General features: G+C 52.7%; 1 protein-coding gene across 5 annotated transcripts in view; it reads right to left on the reverse strand.

Annotated features, from left to right (window-relative positions):
* Positions 1–884: 884 nt before the first annotated feature.
* Positions 885–18672, reverse strand: part of LOC142472492 (uncharacterized) — a 105231-nt gene continuing 87443 nt past the window's right edge. For all 5 annotated transcript variants that reach the window (XM_075579548.1, XM_075579546.1, XM_075579549.1 and 2 more), the window contains exon 3: positions 885–2302. In XM_075579548.1, coding sequence (XP_075435663.1) covers positions 885–2302 — 1418 coding nt within the window. The remainder of the gene's footprint in view (positions 2303–18672) is intronic.

The following is an 18672-nucleotide window of genomic DNA, read 5'->3' on the forward strand; positions in this document are numbered from 1 at the left end:
GTGTGTTGCCATCAAAACGTAATGTTTTCTTCAGACACTGATAAAAATGTGATATTGAGATTTTCCCATATTTTGCCCTTTGGAAGAGAGCGTCAAGTTGATTGTCTAAATCTGCTGTTGGTAAGTTGTTTAGTGATGTCAATGCATAATGCCTGGCCTGTAGGTATGCAAAGAATTGTGTGTTAGGTAGTGCGTATTTATCTTTCAGTTCCTGGAATGAGTAAATTGTGTTTTAGTTTATGCAGGAGCTGCCCTATTCCAAGGATTCCCTTCTTTTCCCAGGCCTCAAAAGGGTAATTCGCCTTCCCTTCCTGAAACTGCAAGTTCTTAGTGAACGGTAGAAATAGCGACTTGTTCCTTTGTAAAGATAGTGTTTTCCTGGCTCTATACCATGCTTTATATGTGCTGAATAGTAATGGGTTGTCTTTTATGGCCCTTGGGACCTCGTGAGAAGGCATATGTAACAAATATGGGAGAGGGCATTCTTACCAATGAATTGCTTCTCACACTCACACAGAGGAGACATTATTCACGTGTTCAATCATCTGGTGTTTGAGGAGATAGTCCTTCCGTGAAAAGGTTTCCCCGTACTCCGTACATCTGAAAGGTTTTTCTCCTGTATGAATCCTCTGGTGCATGGAGAGGCTGCTCTTATCACTGAATTCTTTATCACACTCTGTACATGTGTAAGGTTTCGCCCCTGTGTGAATCCTCTGGTGTTTGAGTAGATGGTCCTTCTCTGAAAACCTTTTTGCACACTCTGTACATGTGTAAGGTTTCTCCCCTGTATAAATCATCTGGTGTGTGAGGAGGCATTTCTTAACCTCTGGTGTACTACGAGACTGTCCTTCCGTGAAAAGCTTTTCCCACACTCTGTACATGTGTTAAGGTTTCTTCCCTGTATGAATAACCTGGTGTCTGAGGAGGGTTCTCTTATCACTGAATTGTTTCCCACACTCTGTACATGTGTAAGGTTTCTTCCCTGTATGAATAATCTGGTGTCTGAGGAGGGTTGTCTTATCACTGAATTGTTTCTCACACTCTGTACATGTGTAAGGTTTCTTCCCTGTATGAATAATCTGGTGTCTGAGGAGGTTGCTCTCATCACTGAATTGTTTTTCACACTCTGTACACGTGTAAGGTTTCTCCCCTGAGTGAATCCTCTGGTGTTTGACGAGACTGTCCTTCTGTGAAAAGCTTTTTCCACACTCTGAACATGTGTAAGGTTTCTCCCCTGTGTGAATCCTCTGGTGTCTGAGTAGATGGTCCTTCTTTGAAAACCTTTTTGTACACTCTGTACATGTGTAAGGTTTCACCCCTGTATGAATCATCTGGTGTGTGAGGAGGCTTTTCTCATCACGGAATTGTTTCTCACACTCTGTACATGTGTAAGGTTTCACCCCTGTATGAATCATCTGGTGTGTGAGGAGGCTTTTCTCATCACCGAATTGTTTCTCACACTCTGTACATGTGTAAGGTTTCACCCCTGTATGAATCATCTGGTGTCTGAGGAGGCCATTCTTATCACGGAATTGTTTTTCACACTCTGTACATGTGTTCAGTTTCTCCCCTGTGTGAATCCTCTGGTGTCTGAGGAGGCTGCTCTTATCACTGAATTGTTTCTCACAATCTGTACATGTGTAAGGTTTCTCCCCTGTGTGAATCCTCTGGTGTGTGACGAAATGGCCCTTCTGTAAAAAGCTTTTCCCACACTCTGAACATGTGTAAGGTTTCCCCCCTGTGTGAATCCTCTGGTGTGTGACGAGATGGCCCTTCTGTAAAAAGCTTTTCCCACACTCTGAACATGTGTAAGGTTTCCCCCCTGTGTGAATCCTCTGGTGTGTGACGAGATAGCCCTTCTGTACAAAGCTTTTCCCACACTCTGAACATGTGTAAGGTTTCCCCCCTGTGTGAATCCTCTGGTGTGATAGGAGTTTCCCCTTCAGTGAAAAATGTTTTCCACAGTCGTTACAGGTAAAGGGTTGCTTGCTAGTGTGGACACAAAGGTGTGTAATCAAGTACCTATTAAGTGAGAAGTTTTCCCCACACTTACACACAAAAAGCTGAGCACTGCAGCTCCTTCTAGAATCTCTCTGGTATCTTTTGCTTGTCCCATACTTGGAGTCAGTCTGTGCTGTGAGTTGTACAAGGCCTGTAAATTCATCATCATGTGGCACTGGTTCCTTGCACATGCCCAAGATGTGGTAGGAATCATTGGTTTTTGGCACTTCAGGGGTGCAGGAAGTGAACGAGCTTCTGGACATATCAGCGCTCCACTTCTGCTCCTCGTTTAGGCAGTTCTCTAACAAAAGTAAACAAAAAAGACAGAACTCAAATGTTTTCAATCTGTAAAGCAAATTATGAATAAAAAATACTTTGCAGAATTTACTTGATCACTACTTAATTAACAAAATGTTCTGTTTACTCTATACCCATGGCTTTAAAATTGTGGCCGCTGGATATACAAAAAAAACAATGACGGGGGGCGTGGCCAGGAGGCTCAGCGAGCCAGCTGCAGATTGATTAGCTTCGCAGGCAACCCCCTGCAAAACTGACCCAGAACCCCTAAAACTCGGGGAAAACTTTCAAATAAAATCAACTGCAGTCCCAGGACACAGAGGGAGAGGTGTTGGAGCGACGCTGGCCACGGTTATAGGGGAAAACAGGCGAGGCGCACCCGTACATGGGCCCCCTCTTCACCTCCCAGGAGTTCCAAGATGGCCGCCGGGACCACGTGGCTGGGATAATTACAGAACCCTGTAACCCTCGGGGTGGACGGAGGTAAGGGGGAACCCCGCACAGCAAGGCAGTGCCGAGGCACTCCACAGGGGAGCGATGATCACCCGCCCCTCTCCCGAAAGAGACAGCGCGCCCGCACAGAGTCGGTGTCCCAAGATGGCGCCGGCCGGTGTGTGAGGTGCTGAGAAGGACTCACAGACGGGGAGACACATCCCTTGGGAAGGAGGCTGCCAGTCAAGGAGGCCTTGCTGGGAAGAGACTGGTGGCCATCTTGGTCCACCCTATTTGCTCTCTTCAGCAGTGTTGAAGGGAAATAGACACAGGCTGCCAATAAAGATCTGGGAGAAAGAAAAAAAAAGGAGGGGGGGGAAGTGCAAATAAAGATAATCCCTTCCCCCTCCCCTTCAAATAAACCCTACTCTTGAGCCCCACTACCTCCTTTTAAAGTGACCACTGAGCCCAGTGCAGGCTTGGCCCAGATGAGAAGGAAGGGACCAAATCATCAAGAAATAAAGGCTCAATTAAAAGCAAATAAAGAAATGTAAACAATGTGTGTGTGACCAGGACATTTTAAGAATGAGAGGGCTCATCTCAATTTGAAATACTTCTGTTTTACATCACTCCAACATACCCAGCTCTACTCTCAGCAAAAATTAACGGACAAACAACAAATATGCCGCCCACTAAACAAAAAAAAAACAGCGGTCCAACGCGAGGCGTCCCTCTTCTTCAAAAAACAAAGTTCCAAAGACCAAGAAGCGTCCACCGCAGGCGGAGACGCAGATTCAGAAACAGACTCTGGAGAACAGACGGGCGCTCCACTTACCCGCAAAGAAATGATGGTGTTTGTACAAGAAATAAAAAGCTCTTTCCACTCCGAGATGCAGAGTTTCCGCCGCAGCGTCAGAGAGGAGATTGCGTCTAGAGGAGACCGCATTGTGGACTTGGAGGAGAGGGTGGATAACACCGCCCTTGCACAAGAGACCCAAGCACAAGAAATCGAGGAATTAAAAACCCAAGTCAAAACTATCTTCGAAAAACTGGAAGACACGGAGAACCGGTCCAGACGCAATAACCTGCGGATTAGAGGTATCCCGGAAGAAGTGGACAACGCCCAATTGGACGCATATCTCACTCTGCTTTTCATGTCCCCGTTACTCGAAACATCGGATGAAAAACTTCAGTTGGACAGAGCCCATAGGCTTCCTAGACCGAAAGGCCTAGATCCAGCAAAGCCACGAGACGTGATCACACGCCTACACTACTTCCGTATTAAAGAAGAAATATTGAGAGCCGCTAGAACCACCCCAAAGATAGAGCAGGATAATGTTCCACTCCTCATCTTTCCGGACTTGGCTCAAATCACGCTGAATAAGCGGAGAATGTTCGCGCAGATCACCAACTCACTGCGGAACAATAAAATCCCGTGCAAAATACTGTTCACCTATCAAGAGACGATGTACATTCTACTCTCACCAGAAGAAGGTGAGGAAAAACTACGATCATTGGGCCTACTCGAACCAGAGGATCCGGAGGCCTCTCAAAGGTCTCTTCAGTCACCTAAGGCACAACGCCAGGCATGGGTGAAAACACCAACCTCTAAGCGAGCAAAGACCCAACCCACTTGAAGATCTAGAGCTGGAAACTTACTTAATACCCATTTAAGATGGCATACAAGCCAAAACGTGGTCTGGACTTAAGGCACTAAGCGAGACGTGGCCCACTAAAGTAACCCACCTAAAAACTAACCAACAGTCGCGGTACCTGGAACACATCGACCAACTCCATCAAGCCACAATGACTACGACAACCTGTACATCAAGAAGTTGCCGAGTTTAGTTTTTAAGCTTCTAAAACGTACAAATCCCAAAATCCAGGCTATTCCCTTGCTCATTGAGAAACTGTTCTCCCAAGTTACCCACAAGTTCGAGACATTCAAAGTTTGATGATCAGTTTGAGCTAACCCGAACACTTAAAAGGGACTGATATACAATGTTTGTTTGGAACTGTTTTCTAGATAAAAGTGTATTTGCAATATAAGTCTATATGTTGCCTACAATAGAATTGGTCTCCCAAAGTTCAGCTACCAATTCTTTATTACCGGCTAAAATATTATAGATTACGTTTTAGGTAACTTCTTCCATGTTATTTATCCCTCTCCCCCTGTAGACTATGAATGCAGAGCCTGCCAAACTATAGCTGCCAGTCAACCCTACTTAATGCTTCTAAAATTGAGAGAGGATATGTTGATGTAAACAGGTATAACGTTCAATGCCCCCCATTCTTGCTTTTTTTCCCTGATGTGTAAGATCACACACACAACCCACCCCGTACTCATTGGGTGATTTTGTTTTCCCTTTTCGAAAGTTCGGCTCCTGGACAAAGGAGCACTGCGGCGCTGAGCCGCTGGGCCACTGCCCGCCCCCACCATGTTCACTTAACCTGCGAGTGCGAGAGACTCGCACCACGGGTCCTACTATGGCTGGTCCCCCCAAACAATGTTTGGAAGCCGAGGTCCTCGGTTTACCCCTCCCTCCCCCCTCTACCCTTCCCCTCCAAGTTTTGTAAGCATTTACCACTTTTTTGGAATAATATGTATATCTCTCGTTGTATATGTTCTCATATCAGATCGTTTCCAAAGACGGATGTACTGACGCTTCAACTATATGTAAGTTATCACTCTGTTCATTTGTATTACAGAACCCTGAACCACCACCATGCCGATTAATATAATATCCCAAAACACCAAGGGCTTAAACACCCCCCGAAAGAGACGTATTGCCCTCTCGGAAGCCAAAAGACTGTCAGGAGATATAATCTTGCTACAAGAAACTCATTTGAAAAAAGAGGATCAGTCACTGCTGTTCAGCAATGACTACCCCCTAGTCTACCACTCATCAGCTCCCACGAAAAAAAATGGCGTAGCTACACTTTTCCATAAAAACCTAAACTTCAAAGTAGATCAAATTAAAAGTGATCTCGCTGGGAGAATTCTAATTATCACAGGGTCACTGGACTCCACTGATATAACAATAGTCAACACTTATGCCCCTAATGAAAATCAAGAATCCTTTTTCCAGGAACTAACAAATGTAATTCTCTCTGTCCAGAAAGGCCTTCTAATATTAGCAGGAGATCTAAATGCAATTATGGACCCAAATCTAGATAAATCTCTCAGTCCCCCAGCCACAAAAAATAGTTGCCTCTACTCGGGGACTTGTATCTATGACCAAAGATCTATTGTTGGTAGACTCCTGGAGATTAGTTAATAGCAATGTAAAGGATTTCTCCTTTTTCTCTCACCCCCATAACAACATTCTCGAATTGACTATATCCTAATAGACCAACAAATTAGCGGTAATATTTCCTCAGCAGTAATTGCCCGCTCTGCTTGGTCAGACCATTCTACGCTCATAACCAAATTAGCCGGCCTCACCCCCAAAAATAAAACAAGGTTGTGGTCCTTGCACGAATCCCTACTACTGAACCCACAAAATTTCCAACTAATAGAAAATGAACTTGCCCAATACTTTGAAATAAACAACACCCCAGAGGTTTCCTCTTTAACCCTCTGGGAGGCCCACAAATCAGTGATAAGAGGCAAACTGATTGCCCTGGCTTCTCAGAAAAAAAAAGAAAAAACAAAACAAATTGAAACACTAACACAAAAACTATCAGAATTAGAACTTATTCACAAGTCAAACCCCTCCCGGAAAAATTACAGGCAAATAATCTCAGTGAGGGGCGAACTAAAACTTTTGTTAGTGTCAAACGCAGAAAGAGCTATAAGATGGACTCAACAGAAATACTATGAAAAAAGTAACAAAGCAGATAGAATGCTGGCACGCAAGTTAAAGCAAAAACAAGCTAAGGCTAAAATTCATAACATCCACACTAAAAATGGCTCAGTATCCCACAACCCCAAAATTATAAGTGATGCATTTAGGGACTACTACATATCCCTTTACAATCTACCAGGCCCAGTGGGAGACTCGGCTAAAGAGAAAAGAGCAATAAAGATCCAGAATTACCTAGCAAAATGCCAACTCCCCACACTAGACCCAAATGACATCACAAACCTTGAAAAAATTATAGAGCCCCTGGAAATTATGGAAGCAATAAAATCCCTGAAAATTGGGAAGGCCCCTGGTCCGGATGGATTTTCTAATCTTTACTACAAGAAATATTCCACAACTCTCCTCCCATTTCTTACCAAAGTATTGAATGAGATGCAACTAGGCCTTCCCCCTCCTAGAGATATGCTCCAAGCTACCATAGTGGTAATCCCTAAAGAGGGGAAAGATCCTCTGTTGTGTTCTAGCTACAGACCTATTTCGCTGTTAAATACAGACCTAAAACTATACGCAAAGATCCTGGCCAACAGATTAAATAGTATCCTCCCTAAATTGGTTCATCCGGACCAGGTGGGGTTTGTCCTGGGCAGACAAGCCCTTGACAACACAAGGAGGACAGTGAATCTAATACACGTAGCAAACCTTACAAAGTGCCCATCTCTATTACTCTCTATAGACGCAGAAAAAGCGTTCGATCGATTAGATTGGCAGTTTATGTCAGCTACGCTTTCGCAGATGGGATTCACAGCCAAAATTTTAAATAGTATAAACACTCTATACTCCACACCAACGGCCACTGTGAGGACAAACAGCTCTTTATCTGACCCCTTCCCAATATTAAATGGAACTAGGCAGGGGTGTCCGCTCTCACCTTTGCTGTTTGCCTTAGCCGTAGAGCCATTAGCATGCCAGATAAGGATGAACCCCAATATTGCGGGTATTTCTGTTGGTCAGGAAGAATTCAAAATAGCTCTTTTTACTGACCATATACTATTGACTCTTTCAAAACCTCTCACATCCCTCCCTAACCTTTTTCAGGTTCTATCAGAATTTGGCTCACTTTCAGGTTATAAAATTAATCATTCCAAATCCATGGCCCTCAGTTTAAATCTCCCCAAAGAATTAGTAAAATTACTACAACTAAATTTTGACTTCAAATGGAACGCGAACCATATTAAATATCTAGGGGTTCAACGAACAAAAAATTACTCAACTTTATACAACGCAAATTTTAAAACCTTCTTTGACCAGATAGTCAAGGAATTAGCCACTTGGAACCCATATATATATATATATTTGGGAGAATAACTACTATTAAAATGAATAAATGGCATTCAAACCCAACCGAAAGGAGGTGGGTCGAGAGAGGATTTGCTTTGCTTCCCATGCAGAATAAAAAATCTTCTCTGGCTCAACAAAAAGTCTAGACCACCCGAGAGTTTCAAGAACCCGGTGATATCCTTTGCCTGTAATATCTGAGACTCCCTCAAATCCAAGTTTCAATTAACCGGTACCCCTTCCCTCATGCAACCCCTATTCTCGGACCCTCTCTTCCTTTTTACACAGAAAACCCGCTCTCCCATACCTGGGTTCAAAAAAGACTCACGAGAGTCAAAGATATTCTCGTTCAAGGGAAAGTCCCCCCATTCGCTTCTCTGCAACGAATCATGATATCCCCTCTTCCGATTCTTTTCAGATTTCTCCAGGTTAGACATTATATCCAATCAGCCTATAAATCAAGCCAACCACATGCTTTAACTCTGTTTGAGGATTGGTGTTTACACCAGCCCCACACGAAGTGCATTATCTCCAGAATATATCAAAGTCTATCCTCTATCAAGAGCAATCAAACCCCCGATAAAAAAAAAATTCATTGTGCGTTGTAATCAAAGAGAATATTTACAAGTTAATATATAGATGGTACATGACTCCTGCCAGACTGCACTCTTTTCTCCCAGGGATCTCCCCACTATGCTGGCGTGGTTGTGGCAAAGTGGGGAATATTCTGCATATATTCTGGTCATGTCCCAAAATCCAACAAACATGGATGGAAGTGTTCACCTTAATACACAAGATCCTAGAAATCACTGTCCCACATGACCCAGTATATATATTGTTAGACAAGCCAATAGCCAATATTCCCCCCAAAAAAGCTAGAGTACTAGCCCAAATGTTAAATGCTACACGGTGTACAATTGCCAAAAATTGGAAACAACCTGCCCCCCCATCCTTAAACCAAATAAACAATAAAATCTGGCATATAGTTTATATGGAAAAACTCTCAGCCTATCTGAACGGTTCTACCTCGCGATTTTCTGAGATTTGGGCCCCCTGGTTTCACCATGCAGGTCTATCCCCATATATAAATTAGAATATTCGGAACAGAGTGATACATGTGGTAACTAAATTGTTGTGTACAATGCTATATTTTTACAAATGCTTCCCCTCCCCCACCTTCCCCTCCCCCCCCCCTTTTTTTTTATCTGTTATATGTTTTGTTAATTCTTATTTTGTATGAAAAAATGCTTAATAAAAATTCAATTAATAATAAAAAATAAAAAAATGATTTAGGTGGCGGACCTCAAAAACCCGCAATACAGTATCTTCCTGGCAGCTAACACAGTGAATTAATTTTAATACATATTCTGTACTATTCATCTATTCATTACTGTAATGATTATATATGTGTACCTTCACAGCCTCCAAATCAGAATTATCATTGAAATTTTCTATGAGATGTAAAGTTAAGGAAATCCTGGTCTGTCTTACTAGTGAGTTAATGATATTAACCCAACCAGATAGAAATATATAGTGTAAAGATAGGTGAGAGAAGTATACATAGACACCTAAACTCGCCTCAATTGCTCCATTTTATGTCTTACATACCGTAGTGGATAAGGTTGAAAAAAGACATGTTCAACCTATGCTAAATTTAGACAACAGATACTTTATCCTATATTTATATCTTAATATATAAAATCGAATGGTTGGTACTAGCTGCGGTGAATCTGATTTGGTCCTCAGCCTCTGGCCAATCAGATTGGTGGGTCTGACGTCATCCAACTGCCACTCTCTTCCCCCTCGGCCACACACACACACACACACACACACACACACACACACACACACACACACACACACACACACACACACACACACACACACACACACACACACACACACACACACCTCTCTCTGTCCTCTCCCCCCCATATCACACTCACCTCCCTCCCCGGCGCTCCACTCACCTCCCTCCACTCACCTCCCCCCCTCCCCGGCACTCCACTCACCTCCCCGCCGCTCCACTCACCTCACCCGGCACTCCACTCACATCCCCGGCGCTCTACTCACCTCCCCGGCGCTCCACTCACCTCCCCGGTGCTCCACTCACCTCCCCGGCGCTCCACTCACCTCCCCGGCGCTCCACTCACCTCCCCGGCGCGGGGACAGGCAGTGGGCAGGCACTCTGCAGCTGCCATGCGGCGTCTAAGATGGCGGCGCCTGAAAGGACCCCCTTCCTCCCTCGCGGAGTAACTAAGATGGCGGCGCACGGAAGGAGAGGTGTGTGTGTGACACTGTGTGTGTGTGTGGGGGGGACACTGTGTGTGTGTGTGGGGGGGACACTGTGTGTGTGTGTGTGGGGGGGACACACTGTGTGTGTGTGTGTGTGTGTGGGGGGGGACACACTGTGTGTGTGTGTGTGTGTGTGGGGGGGACACACTGTGTGTGTGGGTGACACTGTGTGTGTGTGTGGGGGGGACACTGTGTGTGTGTGTGTCAGACACTGTAGGGTGGGGACCGGAGCTACGCATAGGGAGGGGGGGGGGGGGGGCAGGAGCGGAGAAACATACAGGGGGCGTGGAGAGGGACCTGGAAATTTTAAGCAACCCACCCCCCCTCCTGTCCACTGCCCCCCCTCCTGTCCACTGCCCCCCCTCCTGTCCACTGTCCCCCCCCTCCTGTCCACTGTCCCCCCCTCCTGTCCACTGTCCCCCCCTCCTGTCCACTGTCCCCCCCCCTCCTGTCCACTGTCCCCCCCCTCCTGTCCACTGTCCCCCCCCCTCCTGTCCACTGTCCCCCCCCTCCTGTCCACTGTCCCCCCCCTCCTGTCCACTGTCCCCCCCCCGCCTGTCCACTGTCCCCTCCCCCGCCTGTCCACTGTCCCCCCCGCCTGTCCACTGTCCCCCCCGCCTGTCCGCTGTCCCTCCCCTCCTCCTGTCCGCTGCCCCGTCCCTCCCCTCCTCCTGTCCGCTGTCCCTCCCCTCCTCCTGTCCGCTGTCCGTCCCTCCACCCGGTCCGCTGTCCCGTCCCTCCCCTCCTCCTGTCCGCTGTCCCGTCCCCCTCCTCCTGTCCGCTGTCCCTCCCCTCCTCCTGTCCGCTGTCCCGTCCCTCCCCCTGTCCGCTGTCCCTCCCCTCCTCCTGTCCGCTGTCCCTCCCCTCCTCCTGTCCGCTGTCCCGTCCCTCCCCTCCTCCTGTCCGCTGTCCCGTCCCTCCCCTCCTCCTGTCCGCTGTCCCGTCCCTCCCCTCCTCCTGTCCGCTGTCCCGTCCCTCCCCTCCTCCTGTCCCGTCCCCCTCCTCCTCCTCCTGTCCGCTGTCCCGTCCCCCTCCTCCTCCTCCTGTCTGCTGTCCCGTCCCCCTCCTCCTCCTCCTGTCCGCTGTCCCGTCCCCCTCCTCCTCCTGTCCGCTGTCCCGTCCCCCTCCTCCTGTCCGCTGTCCCGTCCCCCTCCTCCTGTCCGCTGTCCCGTCCCCCTCCTCCTGTCCGCTGTCCCGTCCCCCTCCTCCTGTCCGCTGTCCCGTCCCCCTCCTGCTGTCCGCTGTCCCGTCCCCCTCCTCCTGTCCGCTGTCCCGTCCCCCTCCTCCTGTCCGCTGTCCCGTCCCGCTCCTCCTGTCCGCTGTCCCGTCCCCCTCCTCCTGTCCGCTGTCCCGTCCCCCTCCTCCTGTCCGCTGCCCCGTCCCCCTCCTCCTGTCCGCTGCCCCGTCCCTCCCCTCCTCCTGTCCGCTGTCCCCCCCCCTCCTGTCCGCTGTCCCCCCCTCCTGTCCACTGTCCCCCCCTCCTGTCCACTGTCCCCCCCCGCCTGTCCACTGTCCCCCCCCGCCTGTCCCCCCCCGCCTGTCCGCTGTCCCCCCCGCCTGTCCACTGTCCCCCCGCCTGTCCACTGTCCCCCCCGCCTGTCCACTGTCCCCCCCGCCTGTCCACTGTCCCCCCCGCCTGTCCACTGTCCACCCCCTCCCGTCCACTGTCCACCCCCTCCCGTCCACTGTCCACCCCCTCCCGTCCACTGTCCCGTCCCCCTCCCGTCCCGTCCCCCTCCCGTCCGCTGTCCCGTCCCCCTCCTCCTGTCCGCTGTCCCGTCCCCCTCCTCCTGTCCGCTGTCCCGTCCCCCTCCTCCTGTCCGCTGTCCCGTCCCCCTCCTCCTGTCCGCTGTCCCGTCCCCCTCCTCCTGTCCGCTGTCCCGTCCCCCTCCTCCTGTCCGCTGTCCCGTCCCCCTCCTCCTGTCCGCTGTCCCGTCCCCCTCCTCCTGTCCGCTGTCCCGTCCCCCTCCTGCTGTCCGCTGTCCCGTCCCCCTCCTCCTGTCCGCTGTCCCGTCCCCCTCCTCCTGTCCGCTGTCCCGTCCCGCTCCTCCTGTCCGCTGTCCCGTCCCCCTCCTCCTGTCCGCTGTCCCGACCCCCTCCTCCTGTCCGCTGCCCCGTCCCTCCCCTCCTCCTGTCCGCTGTCCCCCCCCCCTCCTGTCCACTGTCCCCCCCTCCTGTCCACTGTCCCCCCTCCTGTCCACTGTCCCCCCCTCCTATCCACTGTCCCCCCCCGCCTGTCCACTGTCCCCCCCCGCCTGTCCCCCCCGCCTGTCCCCCCCGCCTGTCCACTGTCCCCCCCGCCTGTCCACTGTCCCCCCCGCCTGTCCACTGTCCACCCCCTCCCGTCCACTGTCCACCCCCTCCCGTCCACTGTCCACCCCCTCCCGTCCACTGCCCCCCCCCTCCCGTCCACTGTCCCCCCCCTCCCGTCCCCCGCCCGTCCACTGTCCCGTCCCCCTCCTCCTGTCCGCTGTCCCGTCCCCCTCCTCCTGTCCGCTGTCCCGTCCCCCTCCTCCTGTCCGCTGTCCCGTCCCCCTCCTCCTGTCCGCTGTCCCGTCCCCCTCCTCCTGTCCGCTGTCCCGTCCCCCTCCTCCTGTCCGCTGTCCCGTCCCCCTCCTCCTGTCCGCTGTCCCGTCCCCCTCCTCCTGTCCGCTGTCCCATCCCCCTCCTCCTGTCCGCTGTCCCGTCCCCCTCCTCCTGTTCGCTGTCCCGTCCCCCTCCTCCTGTCCGCTGTCCCGTCCCCCTCCTGCTGTCCGCTGTCCCGTCCCCCTCCTCCTCCTGTCCGCTGTCCCGTCCCCCTCCTCCTCCTGTCCGCTGTCCCGTCCCCCTCCTCCTGTCCGCTGTCCCGTCCCTCCCCTCCTCCTGTCCGCTGTCCCGTCCCCCTCCTCCTGTCCGCTGTCCCGTCCCTCCTCCTGTCCGCTGTCCCTCCCCTCCTCCTGTCCGCTGTCCCTCCCCTCCTCCTGTCCGCTGTCCCGTCCCTCCTCCTGTCCGCTGTCCCTCCCCTCCTCCTGTCCGCTGTCCCTCCCCTCCTCCTGTCCGCTGTCCCTCCCCTCCTCCTGTCCGCTGTCCCGTCCCTCCCCTCCTCCTGTCCGCTGTCCCGTCCCTCCCCTCCTCCTGTCCGCTGTCCCGTCCCTCCCCTCCTCCTGTCCGCTGTCCCGTCCCTCCCCTCCTCCTGTCCGCTGTCCCGTCCCTCCCCTCCTCCTGTCCGCTGTCCCGTCCCTCCCCTCCTCCTGTCCGCTGTCCCGTCCCCCTCCTCCTGTCCGCTGTCCCGTCCCCCTCCTCCTGTCCGCTGTCCCGTCCCCCTCCTCCTGTCCGCTGTCCCGTCCCCCTCCTCCTGTCCGCTGTCCCCATCCCCTCCTGTCCACTGTCCCCCCATCCCCTCCTGTCCACTGTCCCCCCTCCTGTCCACTGTCCCCTCCTGTCCACTGTCCCCTCCTGTCACTGTCCCCCGTCCCCTCCTGTCCACTGTGCCCCGTCCCCTCCTGTCCACTGTCCCCCGTCCCCTCCTGTCCACTGTCCCCCGTCCCCTCCTGTCCACTGTCCCCCCGTCCCCTCCTGTCCACTGTCCCGTCCCCTCCTGTCCACTGTCCCGTCCCCTCCTGTCCACTGTCCCGTCCCCTCCTGTCCACTGTCCCGTCCCCTCCTGTCCACTGTCCCGTCCCCTCCTGTCCACTGTCCCGTCCCCTCCTGTCCACTGTCCCGTCCCCTCCTGTCCACTGTCCCGTCCCCTCCTGTCCACTGTCCCGTCCCCTCCTGTCCACTGTCCCGTCCCCTCCTGTCCACTGTCCCGTCCCCTCCTGTCCACTGTCCCGTCCCCTCCTGTCCACTGTCCCCTCCCCCCTCCTGTCCACTGTCCCCTGCTGTCCACTGTCCCGTCCCCTCCTGTCCACTGTCCCCTCCTGGCCACTGTCCCCCCGTCCCCTCCTGTCCACTGTCCCACCTCCTGTCCACTGTCCCCCCTCCCCTCCTGTCCACTGTCCCCCCTCCCCTCCTGTCCACTGTCCCCCCTCCAGTCCACTGTCCCCCCTCCAGTCCACTGTCCCCTCCTGTCCACTGTCCCCTCCTGTCCACTGTCCCCTCCTGTCCACTGTGCCCCGTCCCCTCCTGTCCACTGTCCCCCGTCCCCTCCTGTCCACTGTCCCCCGTCCCCTCCTGTCCACTGTCCCCCCCTGTCCACTGTCCCCCCGTCCCCTCCTGTCCACTGTCCCCCCTCCTGTCCACTGTCCCGTCCCCTCCTGTCCACCGTCCCCTCCTGTCCACTGTCCCCCCCTGTCCACTGTCCCCTCCTGTCCACTGTCCCCCCGTTCCCTCCTGTCCACCGTCCCCTCCTGTCCACTGTCCCCTCCTGTCCACTGTCCCCCCCTGTCCACTGTCCCCCATCCCCTCCTGTCCACTGTCCCCTCCTGTCCACTGTCCCCCCGTTCCCTCCTGTCCACTGTCCCCTCCTGTCCACTGTCCCCCGTCCCCTCCTGTCCACTGTCCCCCCCTGTCCACTGTCCCGTCCCCTCCTGTCCACTGTCCCGTCCCCTCCTGTCCACTGTCCCGTCCCCTCCTGTCCACTGTCCCCCGTCCCCTCCTGTCCACTGTCCCCCGTCCCCTCCTGTCCACTGTCCCCCGTCCCCTCCTGTCCACTGTCCCCCGTCCCCTCCTGTCCACTGTCCCCCGTCCCCTCCTGTCCACTGTCCCCCCGTTCCCTCCTGTCCACTGTCCCCTCCTGTCCACTGTCCCCCCCTCCTGTCCACTGTCCCGTCCCCTCCTGTCCACTGTCCCCCGTCCCTTCCTGTCCACTGTCCCCTCCTGTCCACTGTCCCCTCCTGTCCACTGTCCCCCCTCCTGTCCACTGTCCCCCCTCCTGTCCACTTCCCCCCCTCCTGTCCACTGTCCCCCCTCCTGTCCACTATCCCCCCTCCTGTCCACTATCCCCCTCCTGTCCACTGTCCCCCCGTCCCCTCCTGTCCACTGTCCCCCCTCCCCTCCTGTCCACTGTCCCCCCTCCTGTCCACTGTCCCCTCCTGTCCACTGTCCCCTGTCCACTGTCCCCTCCTGTCCACTGTCCCCCGTCCCCTCCTGTCCACTGTCCATTGTCCCCTCCTGTCCACTGTCCCCGTCCCCTCCTGTCCACTGTCCCCTCCTCTTCACTGTCCCCATCCCCCCCTGTCCACTGTGTCCCGTCCCCCTCCTGTCCACTGTCCCCCGTCCCCTCCTGTCCACTGTCCCCTCCTGTCCACTGTCCCCTGTCCCCTCCTGTCCACTGTCCCCGTCCGTTCCTCTTCACTGTCCCCGTCCCCTCCTGTCCACTGTGTCCCGTCCCCCTCCTGTCCACTGTGTCCCGTCCCCCTCCTGTCCACTGTGTCCCATCCCCCTCCTGTCCACTGTGTCCGTCCCCCTCCCGTCCACTGTGTCCGTCCCCCTCCCGTCCACTGTGTCCCCCCTTTTCCCCCCCTCTCCCCTCCCCCCCCTTTCCTAGCGGGAAATGTAACTCACGGGCAATGCCGGGTCTCTCAGCTAGTTTACCATATATATTTATCCAATGGAAGGCAAACAAAAATCCCAAGTGAAATATCATACAGTATATCAGTCCTTTGTACTGCCCTTGGGATGAATAGTTCATTTGAAAGCCCCTTGTATTATCACCAAATATATTTGTATATAGTTATTATATCCCCTCTTAGATGGCTCTTTTCTAATGTAAATAAATCTAATTTAGCTAGCCTCTTCTCATGTCAGATTATCCATCTCCTTTATTAATTTGGTGGATCTTCTCTGCACTTTTTCTAGTTTCATAATGTCTTTTTTTATAAGAGTGGTGCACAAAACGGTACTCCATATTCAAGGTGTGATCTTACTAATGCTATATAGAGGGGCACAATTATGCTTACTACCCTTCCATCAATTCCCTGTTTACAGCTAGAGAAGATCCTGTTTGCCTTTGCAGCTACAAATACGATAAACCATCAAAAAGTATAACAAGAGTATGGAGAATGTGAAGGAGAAGAGGTTGATCCACAGTATCAAATGCTGCTGAGAGGTTGAGTAATATGAGCACTGTTTTTGGCAGCATGGTGGTCATTAGTTATTGTAGTGAGGGCTGTTTCAGTGAAGTGAGCAGTGTGGAAGCCAGATGGTAGAGGGTCTAGGAGAAAATTGGTGGTGAGAAAATGGAGCAAGCGAGAGAATACAAGACGTTCAAGGAGTTTAGAGGCAAAAGGCAGGAGGGCTACAGGACAATAGTTAGAAAGACCGGTATGGTCACGTTTGCTCTTTTTGAGTAATGGTATAACTGTTGCATGTTTGAAGGAGGAGGGAAAGGTACCAGAGTAGATTGAGGAATTAAAAATGTGTGTTAGTGTAGGGATTATAGTAGGAGCAAGAGGTATTAGGAGATGGGATGGTATGGGGTCAAGTGGGAAAGTAGTAGAGGGAGAAGAAGAGATCAACAATGATACATCCTCCTCTTTGAAAGCGGGAAAAATCATGGAAGGCAGGAGGAGAGTTAGGAAGAGGTGTAGGATGGGAGGAGGGCACAGAGGGGATGTCCTGATGTATGGATTCCACCTTTTCCTTGAAATAGTCAGCAAAGTCCTGAAGTGAGATTGAGGAAGAAAAAACAGGCAGCAGAGGATGGTCTGAGTAGGGAGTCAAAGACAGAAAAGAGTCGACATGGGCTAGACTTGTGCATGTTGATTAGTGAAGAAAAGTAGGTTTGTTTAGCCTGGGAGAGGGCACAGTTGAAACATACATTTGTAGTGGAGAAAGTCTTCGAGAGTGTGAGATTTCCTCCAGAGGCGATCAGAGTGCAGGAATTTAGCCATGGTCTGGGGTTAGAAGGGTGAGAACGGCAGAGAGAAAGCGTGGCATGTAGATCAAGAGAGGAGGATAGGGCAAAGTTGTAGTCCTAACCAGGTTGTCAGGGTCTGGACCAGAGCTAAGAGCAGAGGGAGGAGTGCAAAGTGGAATGAAAAGCTGATAGGTCAATAAGAGTGCAGGTCACTGCAGAAACGTGGGGTAGATGGAGGTGGAAAAGTGAGAGAGAAAATGAGAGGAGATGATGGTCAGAGATAGGAAAGAGGGAAATGGAGAAATCAGAGAGGGAAATGTTTTTAGTGAAAACCAGGTCTAGGTAGTTGCTATCCTTCTGAGTGCTGGCTGCAGTCCACTGTTGAATGCCAAAAGAAGAGGTTAGAGAGAGAAAGCGGGAAGGCCAAGGGAGAGAGGGGTCATCAATTTGGCAGTTGAAGTCCCCAAAGAGAAGAACAGGGGAGTCTGAGGAGAAAAAGGAGAGCTAGGATACAAAGTGAGAAAGACAGAAGGGGGGTGAGTAGAGGTAGGTGGGCAATAGATGACCACCACGTGGACAGGAAGATGAGAAATTGCAAGAAGAAGGGATAACGCTCAGTGATGATCAGATATATGGGTTTACGGAGGTAGTCCTAAAAACTAAACTGGGGAATAACCACCTATTTCTTTTGGGGGTTGACCTAGCAATACCATCTGTGATATTTCCAGGAGGTGATAGTCTTCTCCCCCAATTTGTACAGTGGGGAGGCAATACTCTTCATGATCAAAACTAGTGATAATGCAGATGGGATTACCAAAATCTTAATATATAAAATCGAATGGTTGGTACTAGCTGCGGTGAATCTGATTGGTCCTCAGCCTCTGGCCAATCAGATTGTGGGTCTGACATCACCCAACTGCCACTGTCTTCTCCCTCGGCAACACACACACACACACCTCCCTGGCGATCCAACTCACCTCCCTCACTCCCCTGCGCAACACACACACACACCTCCCTGGCAATCCAACTCACCTCCCTCACTCCCCGGCGGCGCTCCACTCACATCACCTCCCCGGCGGCGCTCCACTCACATCACTTCCCCGGCGGCGCTCCACTCACATCACCTCCCCGGCGAGGGAACAGGCAGGCTGCAGCTCCCTCGCGGCGCCAAGTGCCTAAGATGGCGGCGACCGGAAGTAGAGGTAAGGTGTGTGTGTGTGTGTAACTGCCGGGGAATTGCGCTGTCACCGCGGGGGGGGCGGGGCTGGGCAGGTGATGTGTCCCCCTTCTGCCCCATCACGGTGGCTGCCTCCCTGCCACTGGGCGCCGCCACTGCTCACTTCACCTCACAGAACTCAGGGGCGCCACAGCCGCACCACCCTCTGCCGCCTCCTTACCGCCTGAAACACACCTCGGCGCGCACTTCAGCCTCGCCGTGCCCTTAACATGCCGGCGGGGGAAGCAGAGCAGTGCCGGCCGCAGCGGGGCTGACTGTCCTCACTTCCCAATCCCCCCGTGCCTCCCACCCCCCGTGCCGAAACCCGTGCCTCTCCCCCCGTGCCTCCCACACCTGTGCCTCCCACACCCCCCGTCCCTCCCACATCCCCGTGCCTCCCACAGCCCCCGTGCCTCCCCCACCCCCCCGTGCCAATGACGCCCACCCCCCCAGTCACGCACCCACCCACTCACTCATCACCCACCCAGTCACTAACGCACTCAACCACCCAC

This window comes from Ascaphus truei, chromosome 22 (assembly GCF_040206685.1).
Source record: "Ascaphus truei isolate aAscTru1 chromosome 22, aAscTru1.hap1, whole genome shotgun sequence".
Taxonomy (NCBI): Eukaryota; Metazoa; Chordata; class Amphibia; order Anura; family Ascaphidae; genus Ascaphus; species Ascaphus truei.